Consider the following 26,959-nt stretch of genomic DNA (forward strand, 5'->3'; position numbering starts at 1 on the left):
CCACCATCCCTAGCTAACAGGACCAGTGGTCAGGGATGATGGGAATTGTAGTCTCAAAACATCTGGAGGGCCGGAGTTTGCCTATGCCTGAGGTAAACTCACTGAGCTCAGGGTGCCTTGCCCAAAGACCCCTAAAATCCAGACCCATTGCTGGTTTGTCTCGACTGTACAGAACTTGTAGCAGGATCCTTAAAACAGTGACCAAGCATTACACTGCCTGGTACCTTTCTGAAAACTTATTTCCTCCACTCTGCTGCTTCCAAATTCTGGGAAGGCCTTCTCAGTGGCTGCTTTCTCTGGAGAAGTAAGACTGGCTCCCTGCTTGTTGTTCTTCCACAGGCAGGCGAATGAAGACTTTCTTATCCAACAGGCTTTTGGGAACTGACTGCTTTTAATGAAAGGGCTGGTGCTGTGCTATTTTTAATGGCAATAGAGTTTTTTCTACTTCCTTCTTTTGAGTGTTGTCACTTGTTTGCTACTGTAAAGCTTGGCTTAGCTGAAACTCTGCAAATGGCCTGGAATTATGAGTATTTTACCACATCTAAGGCAAGCTGACACACTTATTTAGTTAATAGTCAACATGAGAATTATTAGTTAAAAAGCATCTTCCAACGAGTCCCTTTCTATTGGTAATTGGATTAAGTCTAAACTTACATTTCCTGAGACACATATTCACCTTTCCCCATGAGTCATCTGCTGACAGTTCCCTCAGTCATCTGATATGAATTCTGATCCCTGTGATCTCCCTGCTACTCTTCAGTGGTAAAATTGGGCTGTGATGCCTGTGGGCAGTTCACTACCCCAGCCATTTGTCCCTTTAATGTTCCATCTACCCAATCCTATCTTTTCAAACAAGACCACCCCTTTTGTGTGACGAGGCTGAAAGAATTCCCCCCCTAATAACTCACAACAGACACAATATTTTAGGTTTGGTTTTTTGGCATTATTTTGGCCACAACACATCCTTACAACTGGGCACCATTCAGCACCCACTTTGTTCAGTCCTGTGGTTACTGTGCTCACTAAACTGTTGCTTCTCCAAGGAAGCAAGAATTCTTCTTCATCGTAGCCAGGACCCTAACCATTTGCCTCCACACTGTACCAGTGTGCTTAGAGTCCCAGACTAGAACTGGAGAGACCAGATTCAAGTCCTCACTGAGCCATGAAACTCACTGAATGACTTTGGCTCTGAGCTTATCCACACTTATTCCTTTGCCCTGCTCTTTCCAGGTTTTTGTTTGTCTGTTTGTTTTTGCTCTGGAGCTTTTCCCATGAAAACTTGCTCTTTTGAATTGGAGCAAACATCAGTTCGGGTTTTCCGTGGATTGACATTTGCTCTGCTGAGCTTTACAGAGTGGGGTTTCGTTGGAAAAGCTCTGGAGCAAAACAGGAAAAAGGGAAAGGGTGCTTGGGCATGGAGCTTTAAATCACAAACTGGAGGAAATATAAGAGTGGATGAGCCCTCCCCCCCTTTCTCCCAGCCTAATTTCTAATACAAGGTTACTTTGGATACGAAATTGGAGGCAGGGAGGGGGAGAATGAATGAATAAATAAAATACTACAACTGTACAATGCAGGGGAAGAATCCTGTATGCTTTCATTCCCCAGGTGAAAACTGCATCTGACATTACAGCTGGCCACTTTGGAGAGAATGCTAGTCCCTGCACATTTCATAGAATCATAGAATTGAAGCGTTGGAAGGGACCCTGATCAGATGAAAGTTTAATTTATTTTAAACAAGGGTGAATCAGACAGATCTTATCCTTGTGACCTCCCCTGCTGATTTAACAGCTAAATGGAACAATGCTGCTGCATTCAAGTGAGTAACAGTTGTTATGTGATGCATGAATAAGCAGTGACAATTCAGCTAAACTGGCTGAAAACATTTCTCTGGTGACAGTGCAGTGTAAATCATTGTTTTACACATTCTCTTTCAGTGATTTCATTCATGCTTTCCTGACTCCTGCTGGGTTATGAATCAGAGCTTTAGGCTTCTGTGTGCTAATTCAAATAAGTAGAATATATATATATCCCAGAAACCACGCTACATCCCTACATAGAATCATAGAGTTGGAAGAGACCACAAGGGCTATCCAGTCCAACCCCTTGCCAAGCAGGAAACACCATCAAAGCATTCCTGACATATGGCCGTCAAGCCTCCGCTTAAAGACCTCCAAAGAAGGAGACTCCACCACACTCCTTAGCAGCAAATTCCACTGCCGAACAGCTCTTACTGTCAGGAAGTTCTTCCTAATGTTTTCTTTCTTGTAGTTTGAATCCATTGCTCCGTGTCTGCTTCTCTACAGCAGCAGAAAACAACTTTTCTCCCTCCTCTATATGACATCCTTTTATATATTTGAACATGGCTATCATATCACCCCTTAACCTTCTCTTCTCCAGGCTAAACATGCCCAGCTTCAAGTTTATGCTTCAAGTTTAGTTAATCAAACCTGAAGGTTTGTAATGTCAGATGCAGTTATTTGGGTTATGTAAAATACAGCAGAAATGGAAAAGGATTAATAGCTGAACTATTCTGGAGATCAAATAATGGCACTACCAGTTACGGTGCAAGCCTCTGCATTTTATCTGTACCTGTATTCCGATGGATAGACATCTGTTTTTCTTGAAATGATCTCTCTTCCTGTCATCTGCAGTAACCGTGGCAACAGTGGTGGTGGTGGTGACAGTAGTAGTGTTGTTGCCCATATGCTGGCTGGCAGGGCCATGGATCTGTGCGTTAGCTGCTTCAATAGCGGCTGTCAGTGCCTTCATACTGTCCAAGCTTTCTGTAGAGTTGCTAAGTCCCGACTGACTGATAATATCTCCCCTTTGCCCATGTCCGTCCATGTAGGCGTCTTGAGCAGATTCCGTGCTGCTCTGGGCTGTGATGGAGATAAAAGGTTTGGTGGAGGTTCTTGGCGGAACAGGAGGTGGTGTCTTCTTATAAGTGGTAATGCAAGAGGAAACTACACAAAATGAAAACAAATCATAATGTAGGTAGAAAAGCTAAGGTGTTAATCTCTTTCTCCATTTTAAACCCACAGTACTGACTCAAAGCAAACAAGCTTCACATCAGAAAGAATTTTGCTAGTCTATTTTAAGAAACAAAATTATTCCTAAATTTATTTATTTATTTTGCATCTGACCATATGAAAAGTTCCAAAGACAGATACATCATTTCCTTGGTTTAGCAGCTGCTTGTATTCCCATATAACTGGTTGATATTAAGGGAGAAAGCCGCAATGATTAAAATCCTTCCTCTAGATTATGAGTAGCTAACCTGTGCCCCTCTAGATGTCATTGGACTCCAGCTTCCTTCATTCCAAATCAGCTGAACTCAATGGGTCTTCTTAATACACATGAATAGGATTCCAGTGTTAGAAATGAAGCATCTTATTTATTGGCTAGTCCAAGATATTACTAGGTTCAAGACCTAGCAGCAAAGAACTTAGTTAAATGTCAGGAATTATGGGAGTTGTAGTCCAATAGCACCTGAAAGGTCACCGATTCCCCATTTCTGAATCACAGCATTTACACCTTTTGCGTGCAAATTAAATTCTGATAGACATCATCTATATATATATTGCTGAAAAGGAAAATTAAGTTTTGCATATTCATAAATAACACATTACACAAATCACGACCCAGCAGTACTTTTGAACACTGGGCAATGAATTAGCAGGAAACTCCACTATTGGGGAAAGGGGGTTGTAAGACTGTCAGAATGTGTCATGCTTTAACTTGCAAAAACAGGATTCAAGCCATGGAGCACTATGAAGAAAAGCTATCAGCATTGCAATCCTAAAAATACGAACTCAGATGTCAGTTTCATTGAGTTCAATGGGGTTTATTCCCATGTAAATATGTCCAGGATTGCAACTTTAGATGCATAATTCCCTGTGAGTGATGTGGTGGCTTAGAATTCTACACCAACCTGGTATCAGTCATGTGAGCAGATAGCTTAAATGCTGTAACTGGAAAAATATGCAGATGAGGCAAATTGCCATAAATTTGTTTTAATTACAAAGGCATATCCATTTCCAACTCAAAATATGCCATGTAGGTGAAGGCCAGATACAGACAATTTTTGAATTCCATTCTCTGAATGTCTCCTGCACTCTCTGAAGAGTCTCCCACATTATGCTCCTTCCACTTCTATTTTCATCTTCCACAACACTTTCCCTGTTACAAAAGCCTTGGTCGAATATTCCAAAGTAGAGAAGATGCCCTTGAACTCTGGCAGTTAGCATGCATTCTCCCACCCACGTAATCTTTCCCCAAAAGGTGGCTTTGAACTCACCTCCTGCTGCTAAAGTGTTTTCCTGGTTTATAAATTTATTATGACAAGAATACAAGGAAAGGACGTAAAAAGGTGAATCTAATAGATTCTCCAAAGAGCCTCCCAGTGATATGATCAGGCATGGATTAGCTTTCATAAATAATATGTTCAATAAATTTTACATGCTAAAACAAGGAAACAGGGAGGGGAAAGGCACAAAGGAAAGATTGTTTGAAACAAGTTAATGCAAAACCTTTCTTTTCCTGGAGTCACATTTGTGCAGCAGAAACAGACAGGCTGGGAATCATAGGTGGGGCGGGGGGGGGGGGAGAGCCCCAGGCTCTTCATTACTGGAAATGATGTAAACTACTTGCCACTCCTTTGCTGAAACTACAACAAAACAAAGCTAAAGACACGGCCTTCAGCACATGCTTCTAAATGTCAGCGCTGACTAGAGGTCTTAAAGTGTTCGTGGTGAGCCAGTGAACTGCGTGCTTCGGTTTTATTTCCAAACACTCCAAGAGCCTAGCAACTTGAGACATGGCAACATGTCGCTTCTTTAAAAGGCATTTCGTTTTATGTTAACTGCAACATTTTGAGGAAAAAACAGGGTTTTACCACAGAGACCAAAAGAAGAAAAGATTTGATAACTTGACACTTTATGTTTCTGGGCCAACAGCAGTTGCCAAGTCCCGCAAGGCAATGTGCAGTCTGCAAAGAATAAAAGAGTTTTACATCACTCCCCGGGATAGGGAGAAGACGGTGGCAACGGTGGTCAAAACAAATGCCAGCCAGATTGATTTGGCTGAAACAGGTAGCCTCAGCAGAGAAAACTGGGTTCCACTTCAGTTTGGTATGTGGTCTCAAATTGAAGAACCATAATTTTAGTTACAGGTAGGTAGCCGTGTTGGTCTGAGTCGAAGCAAAATAAAAAAATTCCTTCAGTAGCACCTTAAAGACCAACTAAGTTTATATTTTGGTATGAGCTTTCGTGTGCATGCACACTTCTTCAGATACCACTTCTTCACTATTCTGCCGCATCTCCTAATTAATAAATTGAGAACGTCAGCAGTCTGCTTCAGTGGTTGTTGCAATGATAAAAGAGGTTAGGAACAGCCCTTCAAATGCTGAAAAGGGAGAGGGGTACACTTGACTTTGCCTCTGCTACCATGCCTGTCAGCCTTGCCCCCCCCCCGCCATGCACTCAGTGAGCTTGAGAGGAGATTTCTGTTGGCCCAGGATTCTGCCTTCTTCATAGCTCAAAAATCTAGTTTGAGCTTTATTAAGAAAGACAATGTAAACATTAGCTTTGACTTAACGAGGAACCTTTGTCACACTTCTGTTACCTGATGGGAGAATATTTATCCCAACGGAAAAAGGGGAGAGGGTTTCTTTTAGCAACTAATGGTTGCAAAACACTTAGTCATGGAACAGGAATTTAAAACAAGGAGTGCCAACCATAAAGCACAGAAGGAAGTAAAAGAGCAAACTACTTCCAGGCTCGCTTAATAGTTAATAACAAGCGTTAATAACAAAGGTTGCACTGTAAGTGTGTTTCAGCATGTTGTACATTCCCCAGGAAGCAAAGAAAAAATATGATATTGGAGTCACAGACTATGTAGTTACTCCACAACTGGGTGATGCCAAAAAATAAGACTGACAAACACACAATTGACAGAAACATGTACATCTCCCCCCCCCCACTTTTAATTCCTGGAATAGCTTCCTCGTGAGGTGATAGCCTAGGTAGGACTAGGCAATGGGCAGGCCATTAAGGGAACAAAACAGCTCAGCCCCAGGGGGTGAAAAGTATGGGACCCCCTCCCTCAACTGGATGATAGTTAAAAAGACATTAACATAAATGGGGAATAAATTCAACTAGTCTAGAAACATTAACTCCAATATTTTTAAACCTCCAATATGCCCATCATTATGATAGTCAGAATATGCAGGTGGAAAGACATTGTAAGCAACTAAGAAATGCAGTGAAAAACCACAAGGAAAACTTTAATAAAAGTTATTATTTTGAAAATGCAGTTAAAATCTTCCAGAGGCAAATATCACCTCCTTTATTCATATCTATACTCCTGTTCAGATTTCCAATTGCTGGAAGTAGCACAACTTTTTTCCTGATTGTGAGCTTAGGCTGGTATCCTTTCCTCAGAGATGTCCATCGAGACTTCTCTTGGGTTCTGACTGTGGTTGTGGCCAGCTTCACAGCATCTATGAACTCAATATATGTGGATAAGATAAGGACTGTGGGTTGAATCTAGCAATACCATATATATTTTTTTTAAAAGAAAAACTTCTGCTAATTAGCAAAACACTATTTGAAGTATACTTTAGGCTTTTTTCATACAAACATTTAAATTGATTTATGCATATCCAGTACTTGTAAAATCAAATGTGACTGGAATGCCTCCTTCCATCCTGCTTTTACAATACACATAAATTATACATTTCACACTGAAAGAAATTCTTCCGGTCACTTGCAAAAACATACAAATGGAAGTGCATTTCCAGGTGGCTTCTCTCTCTATCCCCTTAAATTTACACCTAACACACAAGAACAGTCTTAAGGGTGCAACAAACTGGGCTCTATCTATCTATCTATCTATCTATCTATCTATCTATCTATCTATCTATCTATCTCTATCATCTATCATCTTCATTTCAGAGTTCCTTCCAAAGAAAAGAGGAAAGGATTACTACATAGCCAATCAGGGTGTATTTTTGTTCCATAATTTGCCTTCTGGAAGAGCTAGAGACTTGCTTTACTTTTATTTATTTTAAAAAATGAAACTTCAGACTATGGGGCCTCTTGCAGCCATGGACTGAGGTGCAATTACTCCAATTGTGCCATGAATAATCTGACGTAATGAAACAAATGTAAGAAAAGAATTGAGACAATATTAGGAAAACAGATTTTGTCCTGTTCTCAAGTCAAAGTTCCCTTGTGATGCATATCTGAAAAAGGAAAAAAAAATTGGAGCTTGATGTATTGCAAGGAAAAAAAATGTTTACAGCATCTCTCCTATAAAGAATTTTTTTGACTACTTCTATTAATTTTTGTAGGCAAGCCTGTTCCCCTTTCCTGAATAAGAAACATGCACATGTAATCATGAGTCCTAATGGCACAAAAACAAGTTGCAAATAGTTGCCAGGGCAACAAATTCCTAGCTATCAGATTGAATACCATCTGCCCCCAAATGAGTCCTGTTGACAATACATTTACAATCACCCTGGGGCCCAGATAAAACCATTCCAATAAATCAGGGATACCAAACACCTATTGTCTAAAGTCTGTGGCTAATGCCAAGTCAGTAGCACTCATTGTTTCAGAAAGTAAAGGATTAAGACAAGGAAGGGAAGGGGGGGGAGGGGGTCCTGGGATACATGAAAGTTGAGAGACTACCAGGCCAAGTTTGTGGTTTAAACAAATGAGCTAAGTGAAAAGCATTCTATTCCCCCCCCCTTAGTGTCACATATCCCTGGACACAATAAAAAAATGTATTTGGCCTGGGTCATGTAATGGGGTGTGAGGGTCTCTCTAAGGACAGTTTCGCTGCATGTGAGACTTCAGACATAGAATGTGCTGGTTCTAGGGCATACTGTGCACAGTCAAGCCCTGGGCTCACTTTCTATGTTATTATGGGGCTTCAGATTACATTTCTTTACTTGAATTATTCCAGGCCTGTCAACAGCTTAAAGACTTCATAGCGGGACAACTGCCTGGCTTTTTAACTGTTTATGTGATTAATGAAGCCATAAAAAATTACTATACTAGTATCTCAGTGCAGGTGCTATTTTGAGGATAAAGAATTAACGGCAACATGTTTGCTTAGTTCAATAGCTACATGCCTTTCTTTTTTGGGATGACAGTGAAGTATTTTGAAATGCATTCTTGACTTGTGTGATTTACTGTAAAAAAATCCCCCTCAGCAGTGAAATAAGTCCTGAATAGACCTAACATAGAGAAAGCTTTTTAATTAAAAGCTGGTTACAAAATCTGCACTTCTGTTTCATAGCTGCCAAGTTATCCCTTTTTTAAGGGATTTTCCCTTATGCTCAATAGGATTCCTCGTGAGAAAAGGGAAAACTTGGCAGCTACCGGTATGCTGTTTCAGTGTATCTGATGAAGTGTGCATGCACACGAAAGCTCATACCAAAATAAAAACTTAGTTGGTCTTGAAGGTGCTACTGAAGGAATTTTTTATTTTGTTTCGACTCAGACCAACACGGCTACCTACCTGTAACTAAAATCTGCACTGTAAAAGTTGAGTCTCAAAAGCCTGGCACCCCATTTCTAAACCCCTCATTCTGCTATGGGTACACTTATGCTTGAGGAGCATAATATAGTGTTCTTAAGATTTAACATTTATAAAAGCTGCACTGAAAGAATAATGGTAAGACTCCAGTATATATGAATGAATGAATGAATGAATGAACTATGCTGCCCAAAAAGAACACAGTGGCTAGTGGAAATTTAGGTATCCTAACAGAAACAAGGCAAAATACATTTGTTTTTAACTGGTAGGCAGTAAAATAATTTGTTTGTAAAAAAAGCATGTGTGTAAAAAAGACATGATAGTAAATTTGTTGATCATGGTGCTTAACACACAGTGGAGAAGTTTCACATTTGTACAGATTTAAATGTAGCTTTTCAAGCTTAGTTGAATACTACCTGTAATATTTTGTCATTATTTGGAAGACAGATCACTGGGTTTATAATCAGAATCTACCTACTCTTCATTGAAAAATGTCTTCCAAATGACATATGTAAGCCATTTTAGACTGCAATGCTAAGCATGGTTATTTAGAATTTGTAAAAAAATCCATTCCAGTAGAGAGACCAACTTAGTTTGTCATAGGTTGTTTTTTTTTTACTACGTCAGACCAACACGGCTACCTTCCTGTAACTAGAACTATCTATGTGATACTGAAATCCACAGGACAAGTCTAAGAACATATGTTTGTAAGCTTAAAATGTACAGTATGTACTAAAATAGCTTACATGAGAGTAGCATGTAACAATATTTTGACTGCAAACAATAAGAATGAAAATCGCTTCTTATAGTCCCAATGTATGAAAATATATTTATTACCCTAGGTGAGTGGAATACATTTTGTCAAGTACATACCGGTAGCATCATGATTAACTTGCCATTTCCTGAACAGGCCTAAACGGTGGGATCACATCAGTGTGAGATGGATTCTGTTACTTTAAGGGGATTTACATTGTCTCTTAAGCTAGCAATTCCTTTTATCTTTGCTGAACAAAAGGAGAAAAGAAAGCCTATAGGAGGTCTTGACTGCTTGGTTTGTGGCTCTTTACAGATTGAGTCAAGCCTTACATATTAAACAGAATCTAAATTTCAAATATGTAAAAATGTTCTCTCAGTGTTAACTAAAGATGATACTTATTATTCAGGTTTAGATCTCTATCAGATGATATAGTGCAGGCATGTCCAACAGGTAGATCGTGATCTACCGGTAGATCACTAGACGTCTGTGGTAGATCACCGGTAGATCAGTTGCTCCCCCCCAAAGAAGCTAAAAAACTTTGACTCCCCTAAAAAAAGCTCAATATCTTTGCCCTGCACCCTTAAAATGATCTGAACCACCCAAAACAGGGCTTTCCTTCCTAAAAAAAGCTCAATGTTGCCAATGTTGCTTTCCTCTTCCCTAAAGAAGTTCAACAACTTTTATGTGAACCCCCAAAACAGGGCTTTCATTCCTAAAAAAAAGCTCAACAACTTTGACCTGAACCCCCCAAAAGGGGGTAGATCTCTGCCAGGAAGTTGGCCACCCAGATATAGTGAATGCAGGTTTCCGCCTCGAATTTCTGCATAATGGCTTTTTAAAGTATCTGCCACACAGTGACTGGAGTTCAAAGGGCTGCATTCATATTCCAGCAAAGTACAGTATGGGCTTTCAACTGCCCTGTTCCAGTGATAGCCTCCCAAGACCCCTGGAACACCAAGAACCCTCCAAATAAGGCACAGGGGAGCCTGCTATGGTAGGAAAAATTAAGTGTAGCCAGGTGGCAGTGCAGAGAGCGGTAAGATAAGAACATTCAGAGTAAGGAAACTGGGTTCAAGACTGCCTCTGTCTATTACAGCCACACTTCTTCCCCAGGTGGCTAGATGCAAAAGAGGGATAAATTGTGAAATTGTTTGCACATTGGGAGAATGTTCCACTGATCTTACTGCCAGATTTATATGTACAGACTTGAACTATTAAGCAGCAGCTCCTACTTGGGAACAAGTCCCGCAGAAGTACATGGGACATAAATCTGAGCAAATGTGGACGGTAATATAAATCAACATAATAGGTTTCTGGCATGCTGTTATGGCAGTCATGATATGTGATGTGTCACACATTCTCCACACAGGAACAACAATTTCTTAATCTATTTCTCTGGTAAATCTCTAGATTCCACATAAAAGTTCATTTGTACTGTCCTACCCTGTGTGTGTGTGTTTATGTTTTGAGAATTCTGCATTTGTGATATATACTAGATAGGATTATAAAGTGTGGGCTGTATATACTGTATTTTCATCTGTACTGATTTTTCTGTGCATGTGTTGTTGTTGTTGTTGTTGTTAATATATATGCCGCCCTATACGCGGAGGTCTCAGGATGGGTCACAGAATAAAATCAGAATATAAAACCACAAAATACATAATCAAAATAAAAACAACAACACAATAACCCAATCTCCCCCATAACTACTTTATGAATGCCATACACTCTGCTCTCATGGAGATTTTTCTAGATTTATTGTGTGAAATCATGGGGAGCCTTATGCATTTGTGGAGACCCTGGTTTGTGGTTTTTGGGGACACTGAAGGGGCTTGCAGGTCCCTCCAATTCTGCAAAGCTTTAGCATTACTGTACTGAATTGTGTTTTCCATGGAGTACAGGGCAAATGTAAACATTGTAACTGGAGGCACATCCCATGGTAATTCAAGTGGTAAATTTATGGCAACCTGCCAGCTGCTTAAGCAGCTTCTTCTGAAGTTACAAAGTATACTGTATTGCCACATTGCTCTTTGTTTAAGAGCATGGGGTTGTGAAACTTAAAATCTTTGTGCAGTCCTCTCAAAAGGCAGTTTTCAAACGGAAAGGTATCACCTAATCTATTTTGTGTCTTTTACTTCCTCCTAAAACAAGTAATACTCACTGACCTGCTAGATAACCTTCCAACTGAGCTAAAGCAGCTGCGTCAACAGATAAGGACATGAAAGAAACCTGCTGGATCAGAACAAAGACCCATCTAGTCCAGCACCCCGTTCTCCCAGTGTCAACCAGATGTCTATGAGATGCCCCAAAATAGGAGCTGAGAGCAACACCACACCCCCAATTTGTGATTCCCAGCAACTAGTACATAAAGGTGGTGGCATCTTTCCACCTGGCCTAGTGGTTTGGGCCCAGACTCACCAGCCCCACTATATTAAATATGTATGCTGTAGTTGACCTCCTTTGTAATGTTGGGGTTTTGTTTTTGAAATATTTAAGATAATATTTCAGTTTTCTGTTATGTTGCTTTGACTGTATACTCTATATTTGGTCTCCAGATCATTTTATTTATGTTTTATTGATTTAATATGCTGTAAACCGCTTTGAGATTTTTCTTAAAAATATAAAGCGGTATAGAAATTAAATAAATAAGTAAAACTGATGTGTGCTGAATTTTTTTTTTTAAAAAAACCCACTTGAAACCAAGCAAATATTCAGAGATGCAATTTTAAACTGGTAGCACAAGTTATGTGACAGCAACCCCTGCCTGCTTGTGGTTGTGAAATTTTACTTGCATTGCTTGATTTCACAGTATCATCAGTGCCAGAAACAATCTGGGAGAGTCTCCCGGTGTTCAGCAACATCTGGGCCTTGGATCAATGAGCCCTCTCTGAGCTCTCCACCATCACCTTCCCTTCCCATACCTAATTGGATGAACACTCTGGAGATTCCCAGAATTGCAGTCAAAGGAATTACATTCCTTGTGGTTCCTGGCAGCCCTGGATGTGCATGTAGCACTGGAGGAGATCCTGGGTTTCTGTCACCATGCTTTTAGCATAGGCTGCTGCCTGGGATTTCTGTTGAAACCAGTGGCAAACCTCTGGTTCAATGCAGATCAACAGTGCCACCTAGAGTGTCAGGAATTGTGCACCTTGCAAGGTGCAGCCTTAATCGACAGCTATTCATTGTTTTGCTTCTGAATAAACACCAGCAAGTTAATCCCTTTCTCCCAAAGGCTAGCTGGCTAGCTCTTTCATCATGTATGTGCAGAGTCATTACGAAGGTGGAACTGGCCCTTAAGTAATTTTCTAACTGGATAACAAGCTGGCTAGCATCAGAAACAAAAAGCTTCTCTCCTCAATAGTACATACAACAATCCATCTTCACAAAGGAGTAGACTTTTGCAAGTTGATTTCCATTAAAATGTGAGAATTCACTCTAGAAGATGGTGCCAATGGATTGATACAGAACCAGAAATCTGCTTTATCTGAGGATATTGTGGACTGGCTGGATGCAGAGGAGTGGTGGAGGCACCAGCTGGGGAAGCCCCAAGGGAAGAAGGCTCAGAGCCAGAGGATTGGTGGTGGGATGCTGATGAATGATAAGAGTGACCAGACTGGGAGGAGGAGGTATCAGAAACTGAAGAGGTAACAGGGTTTAGTTAGCAGGAAGAGGCTGTGACAGAGAGGGAGGCAAAGAGGCAGAGATCAGGCAGGCTGCTGAAGCAGCCAGGGAAATTTTCCTCCTGCTGTGACCAGCTCCCTTTTCCCCTGGTCTTCCAGAACCCATAGAGAAGGCATCCCCAAACTTCGGCCCTCCAGGTGTTTTGGACTACAATCCCCATCATCCCTGATCACTGGTCCTGTTAGCTAGGGATCTTGGGAGTTGTAGGCAAAAACATCTGGAGGGCCGCAGTGTGGGGATGCCTGCCGTAGAGGTATGAAGAGGGAAGAGCAGAGACAGGAAAGATTAATCAGCCTCAGGCTGCTTGGGAAGAAACTGGGAGGGTGAGCCTTAGTGGGAAGGTGGGGATCTTCAGTCCTTGCAACTGCCTCATTGGCGTAAGATCTACTGGGAAGAGTTGCTGAGCAGTGCTGACTAGGCCTGAGCTGGTTTGTTTCTTTGAATAAAGAGTTAACTTCATTGGCGAGGAGTTACTGCTGACCTGCTCCTGACACCTGTCCTGACAGATTCTCTCTTCTGCAAGGAACTGGGCCACATGTTCTGAAACCTATGACTCTGCTCATGCAGGTAACATGCAAGGAGAAAAATTAGGGTGATTTTTAAATTTGAGTTGCAAGTCTCTCTGCATGATTGTTGCCTTCCTTTCCTCCTCCTTTTCCCACTGGTTCACCAAACAAACATTATTTTATATTTGGACATTTGGCTTCATTTGTTTAAAAATGTTTTTTTTTTAATACTAAAACTCTCCCCATCTGCTAAGGCTGTGTGGTTACACTACACCCATGTGTTATCAAAATATTTCACAAGGTTTTGTTAAGTACTGTGCCCTCTGGTAAAATAAATCCAAAGCTTCTCTCTTTGTTTAGAGTTGAGCTGAAGGGAGGAGCCCTTTGTAGTAGGGCTCAGAAGCTTCCCAAGCAGCTGAACAGCTTAGACTGCGGTAGGTACATAGTTCATCCTGTCTGGTGGGAGCCTTCTGCAGTTCTTCCTTTGGGGAACTTTTATACAAAAAAGGGGTATATGCCAGTAACACCCTTCCCCTGCCAGACACATCACAGAACCCTAGGAGAAAGGCAGAAACTATATGTCTACTTTCCCACCTCTGTAGTGATAGTGGGAAGAAAGGAGAAGCATGCCACCATATTTTCCACACTGTATTACAGTTCTACTTGGGCCACATTTAAACCATACATTTAAAGCACTATGGTACCACTTTCAACAGTCATGATGTTCCCCAGTGAATTCTAGCAGCTGTGATTTCTTAGGGGTGCTGAGAGTTGTTAGGAGACCCCTATTCCCTTCTCAGAGCTACAATTCCCAGAATTCTATAGGGAAAGGGGTTAACTGTTAAACCACTCTGGAAATTGTAGCTGTGGAAGGGAAATAGGGAACTCTTAACAACTCTCCTCACCCTTAGTAAACTACAGCTCCCAGAATGCTTTGGGGGAAGCCATGACTGTGGTATCATGGTATATGCCGTGAATGTGGGCTTGGTGTGAACAAGTCATCCACTTCGCCACAGAGGAGAGGGGACAGCTTCAGGTTCGAGCAGCCAGCTTGCTTATTGTGTGTGGGTGCCCACATAAGTTAAGATTTCTCTCTTACCCACACAGGCTAACTAAGGTTGAGTATAAGGATGTACTGTACTTAAAAGAAAGAAAAAAGGTAAAATAACACAAAAATATACATAATTCACCCTCGCCCCCCCCCCAAAGTTAGTAGTAGCTTTAATGCTATGTGGAAGTAATCTGATGCTGTTCTTCCCCATCAGAAGATGGATGGTCAAATACTGGCAATGCACTCATCAGAAGATGGATGGTCAAATACTGGCAAGCTGCAGCTGGACCTCGAGGTGACGAGGCCTTCCCTGGACCCTGCTTGAGTCATTGGGAGTCCTGTGTCTGGAGGACCAAGATACCTATTAAAAGTTGGTTGGACCTGCTGCCAAAAAGTCAAAGGAAACAGCCTTTGTGATCTCATGACACCAGAGAACTGATTACCTCTGCTTCGAGAACCTCCCCACAATTATGGTGAATGCAGTGTGCAAAGATTTTAGTAAACCAATCTCTGAGTTGTCTCTGCAATCCACGCATGTCCCCACAGATGATACAATATTTTTCTTCACAGGAAGCACATACTGTGTGGTTTATACACACTAGGATTTGAGGACAAAAACATTGATCACTGAAATGTATCTTTTCTGACTGACGGTTGAATAAAGAATGATGATGATGACATTGATCACTGGAAATACTCAGACTTTAAAGAATTCACTTGCAGGGGCATCAACCAATGTTTGCATCTCTCATAGTGAATATATCTGGCAGCTTAGCTACTGTAAGTTTTGCATGTATTATAATTGTACAGATGGGATTACCCCCAGTCACCTTTTGAGGTTAAAGTACTGACAATTTCTAATCTACACAACAACTTCTAATCAAACCATTCCAGGAAATCAAAGAAACACTCATACCCTTGAAGCTTGTGCTGGAATTTCTGCCAAATAGTTTATCTTGGTCAAGCCAAGTCCTCAACGGTACAACAAAATAAGCAGATGTGGTTAAGGCACATTTGTGTATGTGTGTGTGTGTGTGTGTGTGGGAGAGAGAGAGAGAGAGAGAGAGAGAGAGAGAGAGAGAGAGTTATAATAAAAAGGGTGTAGCAAGAATTTTTAATTTTTATTCAAGTCTGCCTAAATGTAGATCAATTACTGTTTTCACACAAATTTTCATGAAAACAGACTAAACAAAACCCATCAAATGTATTTTATATTTGGAGTGGAGCAGAAACAGCCATGCTATTCGCAACCTTTTCTCTCTTTTCCCTGAGGACATGCAGGAAATAGCTGCATCTTCTACACATGGCTTTTAGCTGTCACCAGTTTTGCTCCTTCCAGAGTATTGTAATGTTCAGGACATCCAGCACAGGGTCAACTTCCTTTGGAAGAGGGAGATCACTAGAAACCCATGCTGAATTCTGAAATAAGAGGATGGCTGAGCCTGAGAACTGGGGCCAGCCTAAGGCAGAGGTGAGACTTATGCAGCAATGTCTTGATTTATAGCTTATCCTCTTTCCTAGAAGGACTGTAGCTCTGGGGTAGATCGCATGCTTGCATGCAAAATGCCCCAGGTTCAATCCCTAGCAACATCAGGTTGGAAAGACTGGCGAGCTGTTGCAAGTCATTGTAGTAGGCCAGGGGTGGGAGACCTGTGGTTCTCCAGAGGTTTTGGACTTCCAGCTACCATCAATACCAGCCAGCATGATCAATGATGTGGAGGGTCACAGGTTTTCCCTTTCCTTGTGTAGACAATGCAGAGATAAAAGGCCTAATGGGCTGGACTTGTAACAAGGCAGCATCCTAGATTCACCCTACAAACAGCAGCTCTTAGCAGGGGACTGGATTAGCCATATGACAGAAATGATGTGCAGAAATGAAATGCAACCAAAACACTGGCCTAGAAACAGCCCTACATTCCAATCAACAACTTTTTCTTCTGAGAACACTGTTTATCAATATTGTGACTGTGACACAATAGAGGAATCTAAATCAATCCATATACCAAATAATTCTGTGACAAAGACCGACCAGGCCGGCCATAAAAACTGCTGCAACAGCAGAATCCTTTAGAAATGTGGGGATTGCATTAAAGAGAACACTTTGAAGAGCAGAGCACCAAGTACCAGCAGAAGGAAGTGCAGGGACAATTTAATAGCTGACATGGGAAGGAAAGGGAACCAGCTGGCTGCTGTCAGGGGAGGAAGGGGAAAGGGGAAGAGAGAGGCTGACAAGCTACTGGGCAGCTGCTCTTCCAATTGCACCATAAGCCAAGCAAAGAGCCTTTGATCTACTGAGCAAGCCTGGGCTTGCAGCCAGGAGTCATATCCTTTCCACAGTAGTTGAAGCCAGTTTCCCCTCACCAGATCTTCTCCTGCTAGCTGATCACAGGACAGACCTTTAATGAAAGTTTCCCAGTCACTGAAGAAATAAGATCCCACAGCCTTCCTACGCCCAAGCATTTATTTTCTCAGATGAAAAAGTGTGACGCGCTGCTCTGCTTTCCCATCTTGAAAGGAGCTGAACAAAGAAGACTACCCTGAGGTATGTGGATTATAAGCTGGTGACTTCATATACAGATGCTATATGTACAGTTGCAATACCATGACTGGATAAACAGCCCAGCTGAAAGCAGCAGACGTTACGCTACTGATATGTGGAAGGAGACTGATACTTGTAGACAAATCTTGGATGATGTTATAACTGGATCTGACTCCCAATTCCAGCCAAAAATTCGCATTATAATGAGATTACTAAAATCTTATAAATAACACCATTTCTCTACAGAGAACAAAGTCAGAGAAATTTTATTAAACATTTAATGTGGCTATGGTAATCTCAGTGAGACAATATGGGCCACATTCTGAACTGTATTTCTGAATGGCACTGCCCAGGAAAAGAAAGGGGTCAAGGTGCAGGCACACTATTGTGGTCCACTTCCAAGTTCACAGAACATTCAGAGACCAGCCCTGGTGTTATTGTGTTAGGAAAAATAGAAGCACAGAATAGTAAAAATGCTGTGAGCAGCTGTAAATTGCTCATTAGGTTTAGGAAAGAAGGCCAGCACAGTAAATCTACACTTGACAGTTATTTCTTATTTTCTTTTTCTTTTTTTTTAAAAAATCTATTTCTTCCCCTGAGAATTTTGTTGGGCTGGTGGGTGGGTGTGTTCAAGATCTCTCAGAGAATTCTTAAAGCCATTATCAAACCACTCCTAAAATTCTGAGGAGGGAAGCCGTAACAGTTAAATTAAGATAAAATGAGATTTACATGTGCAATAGAGATTTGGCCCAATAATGCTTTATTAAAATTCACAGATATTGCTCCTTACAATAATGTGGGTGCGGGTGACACACTGTGTGCATTACTACTGATGTTGGCACAGGGGTGGGGAACTTCCTCATTTGGTCCATGAGGCCATCTTCTTCAAACCATGTCCACCTTGCCCCAAAGCCTGGCTGCATGTGTGACATCAGTTGTGGGGCAAGCAGAGGCACATCTAGATCCTGCTGTGAGAAAGCAGAATCGAACTCCCCCTGTATCCGATGACGGGTAAGGAGTTCCATGCTGCATGTTTTGGCATAGCTGCCAAGTTATCCCTTTTTTAAAGGGATTTTCCCTTATGCTGAATAGGCTTCCTCGCGGGAAAAGGGAAAACTTGGCAGCTATGATGTTTTGGGTGCCTGGATGAATTCTTCACAGGAAACTTGCTGCCATACCCGAACCCTGTAGAAAGCAGGATTGAATTCACTGAGCATCAGTGGATGTGCAGGCAGTTGACTCCTGCTTAGTTACCACATTTTACTGCACACAGAATTCAGTGCCAGGCATAAAATGTAGATCAAAAAGTGGGAAATGGACAACCACACACCTTAGAAGGAACCCCCTCCTCATCCTCCCAATTGACCAATTCAGAAAACACAAGCCGAATCTTTTCAGTACCCAGAATTTAAAGCTGAAAGGCACTACTTGTGTCATTTTGGTATTTTGGACTTAAGAAAAAAAACCCAGGTTACCAGGTAAAAACAAACCACATCACACAGGACATGCCACCGTGTCAGTTCAAAGAACTCAGTCAGCTCAGTTGCAAATGCTGTTTTCATCATGTCTCTTGGAGGTCAGGCAAGGCACTGCAACGCCAAAAATAAACACATCTGTATTCCAAAGGATTTGGGCTTGTTTTGTTTCTTCCTTCTAAAACAATCTTCTGCTTATAACATTATTTAATATTATTTTTAAATCAAGTACAGACTTGGCATAGTGTAGGATTGAACATGATTCATACAGTAAGTACTTTCTTGAGAGTGGGTGTTCTGTGTGAATTATATGTTAGGTGCAAACTTCACTTTACACTGCACTGCTGTCTTGGTGCAACAGATAATTATTCAAAGTTATTCATGAGTTCCATGAAAATTTTATCCACGTTCCCTTGCCCCCTGCACTTTATACTGGCCCATAGTTCCCTGAAACCTTGGGCCCAGTAAGTGTTAAAATATAAGCCAGGCTAGTTTCCTTCTGAGGTGATGTCTGGGCGATGGGCCATTAGGAGAACAAAGAAAGACTCAGAAGACTGTGATAACTTGTGTACCTTTCTTCAGGTACACTTCTTGAAGTAAAGAGACAGAATTCCCTGCCACTCTGAACCAATGAAGTTACTGAAACATCTTCAAAAGCAACCCCCTGAAGAGTTTATTGGAGAGGTCAAGCCGGCTGGATTTATTAACGTCATGAGAATTATAGGAGGTATTGTATTGTGGCTCGAAATTGTATCTCATCTGTTACTGCATAAGCTTTGCCTATAAAGGTGATCTATACTAATTTTTCAAACAAATAGACAAGTAGCTAACAGAAACTGTAAGAATCCTATGTTTTAAATGAAAGGAAACAAATTTAAAGGAATCTTGCCAATCTTGAAACTCCAAAACACTCTGGAAGTCCATTCAGTTTATAAGCAGGTACACATTTAATTATTTAAAATAACCATATAGAGGTGTTACTTTTTCTACCAAGGAACTTATATTCCTTGCTCAGAAAAGGCAGACTTTGTAATGTCTGAACAGATAGACCTGTATCTTTTTTACACATGTGAAGCCTAAACAGTTAATTCTAAACAAGTTTCTTTTGCACAATGAATCAGTATTCACCAAACACTCCAGAGCAAGTCCCCCCTCCCAATATATGTGTGGACATTGCCAAGTATTTGGGACTGGCTGTGTCTTCTCTGCATCATGTACACACAGTGGAAACTAAATTTGCCTCTGCATAATGTGTGAGGTTGCTAATCTTTCTACCAGTCTCCAAAGCTGTGCTATGAACATTATTTAAAAGAACAACATCACCCTCTAGTGTTCAACCACTCTCATTATTTCAATATTCATAATGCCTGGTGTTAAGACACCAATTGACAAAGATACGCAACAGCAATTGCTTCCCATAACCTAGGAGTGCTTCCAGGAGACCATTCCATGTCTCCTCCATGAAATGTGATGGAGGGTCCACACAACGCCGCCATCCAATTGTAAATGTCCCATGTTTTCCCATGACTTCTTCTGCCTTTCCCCCCTGACAGTAGAAATCCATAAAGGAGGGAAAGAGTGGGGAAATACCAAGACAATTTGCTTTACAGATTTGGATGGGGAAATGCACAATTGAGGCCTGGTGGGAGTTGTCCCTGAGAGAGGTGGATACAGTATTGAGAATGCCCCTCATTTCTCCATGGCTTGCCCTGCATTTCCCATTACTGAGCCAGTTTGTGTCCTTTTCCTGCACCTATAACTAGCCCCACTAGTTAATTGCTCCTTGGAATGAGATATCATCAATCCCACACTTCAATTAATTATTTAATTCAGGAATTCAACTATGCCTTTTTAAAAAAGTTATTGTATACATTATTTGGGGCTGCTTGGTAATGCAGCAGTTGCATCTAGTGCTGCATATCCATTATATCTTTCAAGTACCCCCCCCCCCCAAGAATTCTGGGCACCATTGGTTACCCCTAACAGAGTTGCTATGCATCTTTAAGGTAAGGTATATAGGTCAGTCAATCAATAACAGGCCTGGGTTTACATAACATGTTAAGCCAAACTATGGCTTGCTGGGACAGGGAGAGCCTGCACTGACTCCCCAGTCCTTTTAACTTAGCATGGCAGCTAAGTCAAGGTTTGGCTTAGCACGCCATCCAAAATGTGGCTAGTGGTTAACTTTTCTCTTCAGCAGCAATCACTTTCCTCCTCTAACTCCCTGCTTTAAAAGAGTCCCTTACGAAATTTGAATATATCTGGAGAAATGAAAATGTCTGAAGGGGGGGGGGGTGACTGTATTTTCACTGGGGACCCGATTCTGAAAACTTGCTTCCACACATGCCATTCAATACCAATAAGAGGAAAAAAAATAATGTTGCTGGAGCCAGAGAGTGTAACAGTCTTCCTTGTTGGTCAAACACTTTCATGCTGCTTCACCCAAAACACTGACCCAGGTTGGCCAGTTTTCTCTCTCTCTCACTCATTAGAATAATTTGTAATAAACCTTAAATTGATGTACTTTTTAGTATTCAAGCTTCACTTATGTATAACCTGTAGGGCAGGCTCACACTGTCACCCAGCAGGGCATCCATACTCAGGGCTTAATCTGTGGTCAGTTCAGCCCCAGCACCTCTTTGTGATGGCCAGGCTCAACTTGTAGCATATAAAATAAGAGCACACAAAAATGTTCCCAAAGAGGCACAGAATGTATTTCCTTCACCACAGAGTGAATTTAGAGTTTTCACACAATAGTGATTAAGGGGAAAGCACTTTCAGATGAGAATGTATTGCTACCCCCCCCCCCCAAAAAAAACCTACTGTTTTTCTTCCATGTATGAAAACTATTTTGCTTTTGCCCTACATTATTAGATTTTAACACTTTTATAAAGTACACAACAGATGAAGAATCTGGAGACAGATTGCTTTATTGCTGTCATTCTTTTATCATTTATTATTTAGTCTGCTTCAAATGCTGATGCATAAAGCTAAAAGTGCAGAACAAAAAAACTGCCTAGACTCTCTGAAGTGCTTGTTGAACATCCATTGATCCAAACTATTTACTTTTCGTAGGCAGACAATGGTTTGGTTCACATGTCACAGTAAACCCAGTTATGGCTTATGGGGATGATGCAAGTAAGCAGGCTCCCAAAGAGGAGTTTGCAGCACTGTTGCTCCTTCCCAGTCTTTTTACCTCCCATGCATCACTGTGCTAAGTCAACTCTTTGTGCCATCCAAACCCAAGCTTGTGGTTAAGCCCTTTCCTCGCTAACCATGAGCCTTAAACTCTGATCTTAGTTTATGCTCAGTATGGTATACCATAGCATCATGTCTGTGTTGACAAAGCACACCACAGCCAATGCTCTACTTCCAGAGGTTGCTGTACCATGGAGAAGGAGTAAACTGTGAAGCTCAGGATTGAGAGGACATCAAACAAAAGTAGGCAAGCAGCTCCGTGTCATGGTTTGCGTTTTGTATGTCTGGAAACTCAAAACACGCTTTGGGTTCTAAGCTGTGGTTAAGACAAACCATTGTTTGGGGGTCTGAACTGAACCCTCTATTTCTGGCTTGTTGGAAAATTGTCCTCAGATTTCTAAGATGGAAGTAATTATGTAGTGCCCATTTTCAGTTAAGCTATGCTTAGACTTTATACTATTTTCACTGCTCAATATATTTGAGTTTATCTTTCTGAAATTGGCTGTTTCTAAACCTCTTACTCTCCACTCTACAACACAACATTCTAGTTTGTCAACTGAAAAGCCAGATACACACCTGCTCGTCTCCTGCATAAGAGTCTAATAGTTTCCACCCTTGTTCACATACACAATATATTATGTTGTTGAGCTACAGAAAGTGAATTGTTTGGTAAGCATAACTTTCCTATTCAGCTTTTTAGTGGCAAGATGCCAGAGAGAGAGCCCAGATGTTTTGGATTAATGTTTATATTAATTTGACAAAGGAATAACATTTGTTCGCCTTTCTTTTTTATTGGTATATTCTGTTTCAGATTAGGTCGCACCCTAAACCACCCTATGTTTGTAGGAAACTTCACAGCAGAACATTCCTTTCATTTATTTATTCACTCAGTTTATTTGGTCTACATTTGCACCTATCTTTTTCCTTTCTGGGGGAAAAAAAGCAGTGGCAGTGTGATGTTTGTTAGGAAAACTGCAGCAGAGAAGAGTGAGAGAGAAAGGTTAGTCCCAAAGCCCCTGGGGGTGTACCAGTGACTAGCAAGACTGCTGCATCACTTTCTACAAAAGAGGCAGGACTGGGGTGGCGGGTTAGGGAGGGAGTAGCTCTGGAACACAAACACCAGATTGGCTTAGTGTTTGTGTTCCCTGAGCATTTTCTGAGAAAATGAGGTTGTTGTTATTATGGTTGCAGTTAGTGCTACCTTTTCAGTGCAGTTAGCAATACCAATCTTCAGTTGTATTTGTTTTGAGTTCACAGTTCAAAAACAATTTAAGCAATAGCATTCACTACACAAGTCTCTTTATTTCAGCCTCAAATCCATTTATAGCTACAGAAGTGGCCTGTTCCTTTCAAATTCAGCTGAAGTGTTTATACATACTGTATCCTGAAAGCCTTTTCATTGGCCTCAACCCTGCACAACAGAAAGAACTGTCTTCTTTTTATTATTTTAATGTACATGTTAATCTTTTTAAAATCATATACTATATGCTGCCATTGGAAAACCATTGCTTTTAGAAAGGTGTCAAACAAGTGCAACAAATAAAATAAAAAGCAGCATTTCTAAAAGTTAATTTTTTAAAACCAACCAACCAACTCTAGTGTATTTGATGGTTCAATATTTTAAAACTTTTTCATGATTTTTCACAACTGTTGCAATTGAGAATCAATGACAATTTTAAAATGGTGACGTTGGGTGATAGCCAATGTTAGCCATGCCTGGAGTGGACTCACTGAAATCAATTTGGTTTAACTTTATTAAAGACATAGTTGCCTGTGACTTTGACTTAGTTGCGTTAAATATCTTATGCAGTGGACTGCAATCCATGAAAGCTTTTGCCATAATCAATTTCTTACTCTTTAAGGTGCCGCAAGACTCCACTGTTGCTTATGGAATAAGTAGAACACTTTCATCAAATGTTACTTAACTTTTAAAGCTGTTTTTATATTGTCACAAACATAGTGACTGCAGGCACCTGTGTGCTCACCAGTACTTCCTATGACACCAGTGAACGGTAACAGGAAATATCTCCTCAGAAATCCACACTGCATGAGAGATTCTTGCTCTTTCTTCTCAGTTCACACCAGCTTGTCCTCTCCTACATTGAAAACATGCCCTTTCACATAGTCACATTTCATTGGATGCCAGGATTAGACACAGCCCTCCCATCTGTTCTGAATGGAGGAGAGGTGCAAAGAGTTTCTTTCCCTGAGCAAGCTTGACAGTGGCGGATATTAAGTATCCCACCACTCCACCCCTGTTGATGTGTCAAGTTAAATGGCAGGACCATGTTGTAGCTCTATTGCCTTTTTGGCTCTTATAGATGTAGTAGTCAATTTAGGTAATGTCACCCCTCCCCCACAACAACCATTTTGCGACTGGTGCCCATGGCACTTTCTCAATACTCTAGAAGTGTCTATTCATCCCAAAAGGTTTTGCGTGAGAGAAAGAGACACAGCCAGTCAGTCCTTACCCAGAGGTGCAGTAGACTGCACAGAAACTTGGGTCTTTCAGGGCCCTTTTGACCTATGGGGAAGAGTCCACACACTGCCCTCAAATGCATAGGTGAGGCAGGGTTGCTTTGCTGTAATTATTAAACAAACTGCTCCAATTCTTTCATGCTAGACAGGTATTATTTATTTTTAAACATAAAGGGGTGCATGCTAATTCTGCATTTGGTATCTAAAACACTGAGTAGAATACTGAGTGGATTTTCAAAGAGGGTGCTGCCTCTAGCCAATTCAAGAGAGATGTGGAAAATCCACTTTAGCAGCTTTGCCTGCAATTACAAAGTTATGCCATTTCCCATTTGAGAGGCCGAGATATAAAAGAGGCTAGATGGTGCTGATATCAGATGACTATCTCCATCTCAATATTTTCTAATCTGAAAGTTGAAGGCAGGCAAGGCAACCTTTGATTACTCTGTATTTGTAGCTTCTTGTTCGGGAACCCATTTTCAGGGAGAAGCCAATCTAAACTTGGGCGTGTGCCAGTCAGATTACTGGAAAGGCTTTATGTAATGCAGAATGCAATTAGAAAAAGTGAAATCGGAAACTCACAATACCAGAGAAACTGACCCGCTCTAGCTCAACTTGATAGGGATTAATGGCAATTTTGCAGCTGAAATGTGTGTTAATCGCATACTACCATTCAGGATGAACATGAAAAATGGACAGTGAAGGATATTAAGGTCCCCCCACATATACCAAAATGATGCAGATTCTTGTGGAAAGATGCCACACTGTCAGTTCCTCTGTGGCTTTATCATTTTAAAAAATCAACCTAAAGTTTTAAGAATAATTTACATAAGCAAGCCTGCAGTTCAATACTTCTCCAGGCAGAGTCACTAAGAAGAGGGCACCGTGGTTACTGATGTTCCAGACTCACAGTCAGCAGAGCCCTCAGATTCCTTCCCTCAGATTCTCTAGCCCTCCTAGAAAGAAAGTTATGAAGCAAAATGTGCAGGTACCCTTCTAAGTGATTCCTGTGAGATGAGCCAACCTGGCTTCTCCTGCCTGTTAGCGATTTTAGCAACTGAGTTAAGTGGGAGCTGTGACTGATGAGTGAATTGTTTGGAAACCAGCCAACAGGAATCCCTGCAGTCCCAAAGAGCTGCTGTTTTCCTCCCTCCCCTTTAGTACACTTTCTTTGGTTCTTTCTCATTTTCTAGACCTTGGAATATATATACGTTGCTCTTCCTTTTAGCCCAGAAACCAGGAGGCTTTTCCCCTCTGGTGGGTTTGCCTGAGATCAAGTACTCCTTAAATGTTTTCTGCGAGTCTTAATACATAATATGTGTGGATGGATGTTAAAGACCTTCCCATATCAGGTGCAATATGTAAAAACTTTGCAAAGAGGCTTAGGCATGTCTACTCAGAAATAAGTCTCTTAGTGTTCAGTTGGGCTTACTTCCAGGTTAGTGGGTACAGGATTGAAACCTCAGCTTTGGTTTAGGGTTGGCACTGAGGGAAATCAGGTTTCTTGCATGTTCAACAGGTTAAGCCTTTTCTAGTATGGAAATACAATTGGGGGAAAGCATTACTTGTTCATTTTCTGTGTTAGAGACAGTATTATATGCATGGTGACTGATTTATTTTTGGGTCCTCCACTCCAGTTGCAAAAGAGGACATAAATTTGCATATGACACAAAGCGACATACAGTGTGCTGAGCCCAGAAAATCTTGTTAGCACCCCTACTCAAAGTCAGTGTGTTTTCAACTCAAGCTGTGTATTCTAGCCTTCCCTTTTAATGCACACAAACTCTTGAAATTGCATTGAAAAACATTCAGTTAACAGAGACTTCAAGAAAAAGAAGTGTTTGGGGACCATTTCTGTGAACAAGGTCTCTCAGAGTAGGGACTTGGGTTAAATGTTCTCCAATAAATTAAAAGCACTCTGAGTAAGGCTAACAATAAGGTTTCCCTAGACGTATTATGCACTGACTAAGTGGATGGCTATAAATTTAGCTAAAAAAACAACACTAAGAACAAATGAACTGTCACAACAATTTGAATTAGCCCTTTGGACAATTCCTTCATATTGAATATTAACTGAAACCAGAGGCTTGTAAGCACAAAGTAAGTCTCTTTGTGGGCCTCATAGTTCTTGGAGACATAGTTCTTGGAGACACCCGGCATTGCCTTTTCAGTGGGGCTAACACTGCTGCTGAATTGCCTGCGGCACAATATTTCCTACACAGCCCGTTTCATACCTGGCCTTAACAATAACACTGCTGGTGCATTATCTTGTTTCCAGATGGACCGTTTTCGTGAGCTTGCACCAGAGGCAGGCCAGACCCCGGACGCCTTTCCAGACGATCTGATGGAGATTGGAAGCGAGAAGTAAACCAGGGAGTATTGTCAGCATTAGCACCCTCCACTAGACGTTCCTACTCCAGGGCCTGGGACGCCTTCTGAGGAGGAAGTGCTTCAATTCCTGGTTCTTCTAAAGCGCAAGGGCATTGCCATTGAAACTTTAATGATTTACAGGGCAGCTATCTCATTCTTTTGTAAATTCCTTCGTTGGCCGGACCTCTGTGACAGCTTCCACATCAAGAAGCTGCTGGCTGGGTGGCGTCGCATCATTCCCCCATGTCAGGATGGTAGGAAGCCCATCACTATCGACATACTCAAACTAATTTGGAAAAAATTACCAGAGATCTGCTGCTCAAATTTCGAAACACGTCTCTTTCATGCAACATTCTCTCT

The 26,959-nt window shown here is 41.2% G+C and overlaps 1 protein-coding gene across 1 annotated transcript in view; it reads right to left on the minus strand.

The window, feature by feature from the left end:
- The window catches only part of DLGAP1 (DLG associated protein 1), a 105,065-nt gene that overhangs the window by 29,307 nt on the left and 48,799 nt on the right, over nucleotides 1-26,959 (minus strand). The window contains exon 5 of the mRNA XM_035124393.2: nucleotides 2,593-2,966. Coding sequence (XP_034980284.1) covers nucleotides 2,593-2,966 — 374 coding nt within the window. The remainder of the gene's footprint in view (nucleotides 1-2,592; nucleotides 2,967-26,959) is intronic.

Source organism: Zootoca vivipara, chromosome 8 (genome assembly GCF_963506605.1).
Source record: "Zootoca vivipara chromosome 8, rZooViv1.1, whole genome shotgun sequence".
Taxonomy (NCBI): domain Eukaryota; kingdom Metazoa; phylum Chordata; class Lepidosauria; order Squamata; family Lacertidae; genus Zootoca; species Zootoca vivipara.